Source organism: Hipposideros armiger, unplaced genomic scaffold, assembly GCF_001890085.2.
Source record: "Hipposideros armiger isolate ML-2016 unplaced genomic scaffold, ASM189008v1 scaffold_240, whole genome shotgun sequence".
NCBI lineage: Eukaryota > Metazoa > Chordata > Mammalia > Chiroptera > Hipposideridae > Hipposideros > Hipposideros armiger.
Genome location: NW_017731590.1, coordinates 486632 through 492727, shown reverse-complemented (window position 1 = coordinate 492727; position 6096 = coordinate 486632). Strand labels below are relative to the sequence as shown.

At 38.7% G+C, this 6096-nt stretch overlaps 1 protein-coding gene across 1 annotated transcript in view; it reads left to right on the top strand.

Annotated features, from left to right (window-relative positions):
• Positions 1 to 6096, top strand: part of PATJ (PATJ crumbs cell polarity complex component) — a 351381-nt gene that overhangs the window by 290951 nt on the left and 54334 nt on the right. Inside the window, exon 35 of the mRNA XM_019655480.1 lies at positions 5975 to 6058. Within this exon, the coding sequence (XP_019511025.1) occupies positions 5975 to 6058 (84 nt within the window). The remainder of the gene's footprint in view (positions 1 to 5974; positions 6059 to 6096) is intronic.

The following is a 6096-nucleotide window of genomic DNA, read 5'->3' as shown; positions in this document are numbered from 1 at the left end:
TAATATTCTCTCCTAAAAGCACATATACATAAACATGCACACCCGATATCTTAAAGACTTGACTACAGCTTTAAGTGTTATTTTCTTATTCCTAATAAATCTTTAAGCCTAATGGAAGTCCATGCCTCGCCACTTTTGTTTTCTAGTTGATGAAAATGTAGAATCTTTTTCCCTTTAGGTGGTATATGGTACTTATTAAAAATTGAAATGCTTAACTGGCCTCTTTCAAATGGACTCTCGTTTAGCAAAGGCGTTAAAGCCTTTTAAAAAGTGCCAAGGCAGGCAGTGTCTGAAAAGGGGAACGGATGAATAGAAAGTCAATGCCAGGCGTTCTGGTAGGTGGAACTAAAGAGCTTTTTCAATGGTGTGAAACCTTTAGGCAACATTTATTTCTTTCATTGGATGAATTTAATTGAATAGTTAACATTTTATGGTGGGCATGTGCATTTTTGCTTTGCAACTTTCATATAGCACATTATGAATGACATCACAGTCTTTTATTTTTCCCTTTGGTGGTTCGAGTCTGCCTCCCAAGATGAAACCAGAGATATAATTAAGGGCAGAAAATATAGGGAAGAAGGAGTTAAAAGAGAGGCCAGGCTGACTGCAAATTAAATTCAGGGCAGGTTATAGGATTTCTCTGCAGGCCTTTACTGTGCTTTATCATTGGATTTAGGACGTATTCCCAGTGCGTTCATTAAGGTACAAGTGTATGAGGTTAGAAAAATAAGCAAGGCCTCTTTGGGAATTGGCTTGACTGCTTCAACATACAACAACATTTTTTAATGGTCAGGAGTTTTGGGGTGTTCTTTTTTCCTCCCTAGATTTTCTAATTAACAGGTCGTATCACGATTGGCTGTATAAAGTGAATAGATTAAATATTCAAAAGAGTATAGATGCGCACATGCCTTAATACTTAGATGATTTGTAAGCCAATGAATTGTTCGGTAATGATTACTTGAAACTAAATATGTGCATTATCTTGATTGTGACAATAGTTACACAGGTCAATCCACATAAATTAGGAGTACAAATTGTATGCTTTAAATATGGTTAGTTTAGTTTATAACAGTGACACCTCCATAAAAAAATTTATGTCTATTTGTGTTGGAGAGACCCTCAGCTATAACTGCTGTCTTCCATAAAGTATATTCATGTACAAGTGAACACTCAGGACAGGTTAGTATAAAGAAAGCAAATTTGTTTTAAGTGGAAAGAGATCTTATTTAAAAGGTCAAATAAACCACTTCCTGGCATCTAGCCAAATTATATTACCCAATATGGATGGATAGTCTCCACTTCTCATTAAAGATGAGCAGGGAAGTCTCTTCTCTTACCCCAGACAGGATCTAGTCCATAAAAATATATCGCATGTTTAATTAATAAATATAGCACTTAGTGTGGTCAAGCAACACGTTTCCTTTCTAAACAGCTTTAGACCCCACATTTGGACTGGCTCTAATTGTGGTTGCTAAGTACAGATGCATAATCAGCCTGTGGCCTGCAGGTTGCCTTGAGAAGAAGACATGCCGGCTTTGATGTGGTGTGTTTTAAGACCATGAAACAAGGCAATGCTACATCAGTGCTTTTCTAAACAGTGGACTTACTGTTCATAAGAGTCCTCTGCATTGTGCAAGCTGGTCTTCCATAGCTTTAATACCACCCTCATGTTCTACTTAAGACAAGCCAGATTTTATTTACAAATATATAGTCAAATAATTTTTTAGCATGGTAAGATTTATGATTCTGTGATTAGCATAGACTTTCTTTTTTCTGGTTCTCCTTTTAGGGTCCATTCCTACTCTTACCCTACCTCTACTCCCATTGTTCCCTTCTATTTTTATGTGGGAGAGCAGAGAGAGTAGAGAGCCAATGCCTGGTTTTCCTTGTGGAATAAAATAATGAGGAACGGCTGCCCTACTTTGGGTATTCTTTCTTTCTAAAGCGATGGTTCACCCACCTTTCCACTTGCCCGTCCTACCCAAGGGACCTGATACACTCCCAATGACAACTGAGACTTCCTGTAGCTTTTCTTCTCAAATAGGGAGCTCTGGTATTTCCATCCCTACGCCTCTATAATCAATGTTCTAAATAATGCATAGAGTGCTTCTGTAAGGCACTTAAGGTAATACATCACTCCACAATATTTTAGCCATAAAGTGATATCTTTCTTACGCGTATTGTGCCTTTGGTGGTATCTCTTGATAAGCAGAGGAGGAAATGAAAACTTTGAACTGAGAGCAGAGGGTTTTGATTTGAGCAGACATCTTGATGCTAGAATTTGGTACAAATTGCTTTTGTAATATTAGAGCTTAATGACAATGCTTTTAATTAAAAGTATAAATGTTAGGGCCTTTCAAAAGGTATTTTAGAGGCTTAGAGAATTCACCTTCAATCCATGGGGGTAACTTTTTTCCAACTGAGTAACAGAAGTGGTCTTGTGTGCCATCTATTGGAATATAGGAAAATAATCAGCTCAGACCACATTTTCTAGAGATGTTGTTTTCCCCTTTGTTCTGTGGTTTCCCCTCACCGACAGTGAGAATGCGTTCATGGGCCTAAAATCACAGTGAATGCTGATGCTGAGGGAAAATAGCCCTGATTGCAGTTATTTTAATTCCTGGTAGAAGGTCAACCTCGAACTTACATCGAGCTTAACTGTGTGCCAAGCCCTGTGCCGAATGCATTACAGGGTTTATTTTATTTAATCCTCATGACACTAANATGACATGTTATCACTCCCTGACTATGTGCTGGAACTGTCCATAAAGCCTTTTGTGTAAATAATATTGTTAAAACCATACAAAATGAGGACACTAAGGCCTGGAGAAGTTAACAGTCTTCCCAAGGTTGTGAAGTAGTCAGAGAGGTAGCAGGGCCAGGATGTGGACTGATAAGTTTGACTCCAGAGACCTAGCTCATAATCATGTGTCTGTCAGCCTCTCTTCAGCAGAAGACAGTAACCCACCCCAAGCAAGAAATTCACTTGGCTGCTTCTGAAAGAGATTGATGAGTTTTAAAAGAAGTCATTGGTATTGGTACACAGAGTCACTGAAGTTTTCTAAGGTGAAGGAATGCCTAAATGTTTTATTTAAAATAGGAGTCAGTCTTTCATTAATGACCCATTATTTCACCTAATCACAATTTCTCCAAAGCCAGAAGTAAAATTTGAACGTTAGCTTTGTCAAGTAGATGGTTAATATAGCCCCATCTAGTATCTTTTTTACTGTTCTGTCCTACTTAATGAACTATATAGCTTTTGAAGAATAAATCAAATCCATTTTACTTTTCAAGTGACCAGCCCACTTTTCTAATTGAACTGTTGGTCCCCACGTCTCACCTCTGTCACCCCCAGTGAATGCAGCTGTCCAGAACCAGTTTCATAGAACATTTCCAGCACACAAGGGCATGTGGCAAGAAATGTGGCCTTTTTCTAATGGTCGGCCAGAATGTCTCATGTTTTCTTGTATTTTCCCTGCTAACTTTAAGAGACATCAGAGCAGTAGTCAAGCAAAAGGAAATAAATAAATGGGGAGTTTTTCAGACAGAAAGACTCATGGACCAAAAACAGATCATTGGCAGCGAGTTCAGCATTTATTTGAGACTATTAACAGTATATTTATTTTATGTATATAGTTCATTGAGCACCCAGAAAGTGTCTAAGAATTCAGGCTACTTTTATGGAATAAAAACTTTATGATGTCTTTTCCTTCCTTTTGAGTATGAATGAAGAGAAATTTCCCATTTGACTTTTTGTAATGTTCCAAGATCAAAAGAGTTTATGCTGAAAATTAAGCTCTGTAAAAAAAACATGTGTAGTATGAGTTCAGCCTGATTCTTTCTCCCCATCCAGTGAGGATGGAGTATTTGACCACCAAACTTTGAAAACTAGCATTACACAGGGTGTTACCAGGAGCTTGCATTAGTTCCTCCTACAAGCTTCATAAAAATGTCCCTTGGTAACATCTTGGCGGTGTTGTTGGGATCACCTGAAGCCACTGACCCAGCACATTTCCTCAAAACCATTCCCCTGAAACAGTTCCGAGGAAACAAACTCTTGGCAGTGTAAATCCTCCCCAGGTCTGGAAATTTCATAAGTGAGTTGCAGCAAAGAATGGTCTAAATTTGTTGCTGGTACAGCATCTGAAATGTAAATTGTCTGGATCAAGGAACCCTGCCTGGCTCTTGGGGGCTGCCTCTCTAATTGCTGTAATAAAGAATGTTTTCAGAGCTGTGTGGCGATAAAATGAAAATATTTAATATTGTAAAGATATTTGGAACCCAGATGGGTCATGTGGTTATAGACCTCTAATTTTCTTTTGTTGCTTCTCTACGCCAGAATTTGTGTAGGAATCTTTTTTTTTAAGGAAATAAGTTTGCTTAGGATTCTTTTTTTCCTGTCTTGTTATATTTTTGCAAGAAATCATTTATTTACTTCATGTTCATTTAATTCTAATGCTGAGGCTCCCTACATCTGGGAGCCTTAATAATTCAGCTTTAGTCATTTTGGTGGCTCATTAACTCTCAGGGTTCTGGTCTCTTCACAAAGATCCCAGACATGGGTAGGCCTCTGCGGTCATTGTCATTGGTCCGCCCTGGCAGTCATCAAGCCCATACGTATCCAATCCTACGTGATGTCTTCAAGACCAGAAGTCCTGCTGCTTCCAGGCCCCAGTGCTTGGGACACAGGACTTCTTTCAGGGTTGGATCATTATACATAGACCATTGCCTGTGGGGTCTTGAAACCTGTGTGTTTATTAGGGGGGTCGGGGGGTGCAGGGAATGGGAGGGCACTGGACAATGCAGGGCTCAAATCCTCACTTCTCATGGTACCCACAGATCTGTTTGTAGCCTCCACTCAAAAGCTCTTTCTTCTCCCAGCAGCCCTCCAGGACACCTAGCATAATCCATCCCACAGTATTTCAGTGCCTATCAGTTTTATAAACAATAGAAAGAACCAGTGACTTCTAGTTACTTCATTTTTCAACTCCACAAAAGTCCCCAAGGCAAAAAATTTCAAAGCTTGGCTATTTGCTCAACGCAAGTGGGGAAGTTGTGTGAACAAACGCAAATGAATACTTTTAAAATGGTCTCTCCAAAATGTATAAATATTTGGGTGTATAGATGTAAATTGTCTGGAGGGATCCCAACTAAACTGTTGATGGTAGTTGTCTCCAGGAAGTGTCACTGAGGGCCTGGTGTGGGAGACCAGTCTCTTTCTCTGTTTACTATGCCCTGTGGTATTGCTTGAGTCCTTTACATTAGTACATATTATTTTTATGATAAAAAAGTTAAGATTATTCACTTGAAGAGATACAAATCATTTTTTAATTCATTAACCGTGCAACGCTTTCCTCAACCAAAGTGTACCTACCGAAGAGATTGTCCTAATTAAGGTTCAGAATGCTGAGTTTAGGAGTTAATTTGCCCAAAATTAACTTTCATTCAAACCCACCGCTGTCTTACACTTGTGTCCATGAATGCTGTCTCCCCTACTCCATGCTCTGCCCTCCAGGGCCACTTCATTCCACTAAGTTCTTTTCTTTCATTGCCTAAGTAATGAGGCCTGACAAACCCCCTTATCGGGCCACACATCTATGCCAAATCCTTGAATACCAATAAATACCTGAAACCATGTTTCAAAATATACCATAAAATATAAATAAGAATGACACATAGTTCACCTCAAGTTCATACACAGCAGCAATGTATAGGGTTAACAGTAAAACACATGGGGGATATTTAACTTAAAATATTAGGCAAATCCAGGCCTAAAGGAATGAAATCATAAACTTAGGAAAAATTTATTATACCCCTGAATATGTCATAACTGCGTATTTTGTTTGTCTTTAGGTCAAATAAAATATCACATTATTAGCAAATAGCAAATTATGGGTTGCTGCCTATGGTTTGGTGGTTTGCTTAAGGAAGCATTTGTGGTTGACGAAAATTAATAAGAATTTGGTTTTTTTAGGATGCTATTGTTATACATGAAGTCTATGAGGAAGGCGCGGCAGCCAGAGATGGAAGACTTTGGGCTGGTGACCAGATATTGGAGGTATATGATTATGAATTTTCTTTTCTACCAGTAAATAT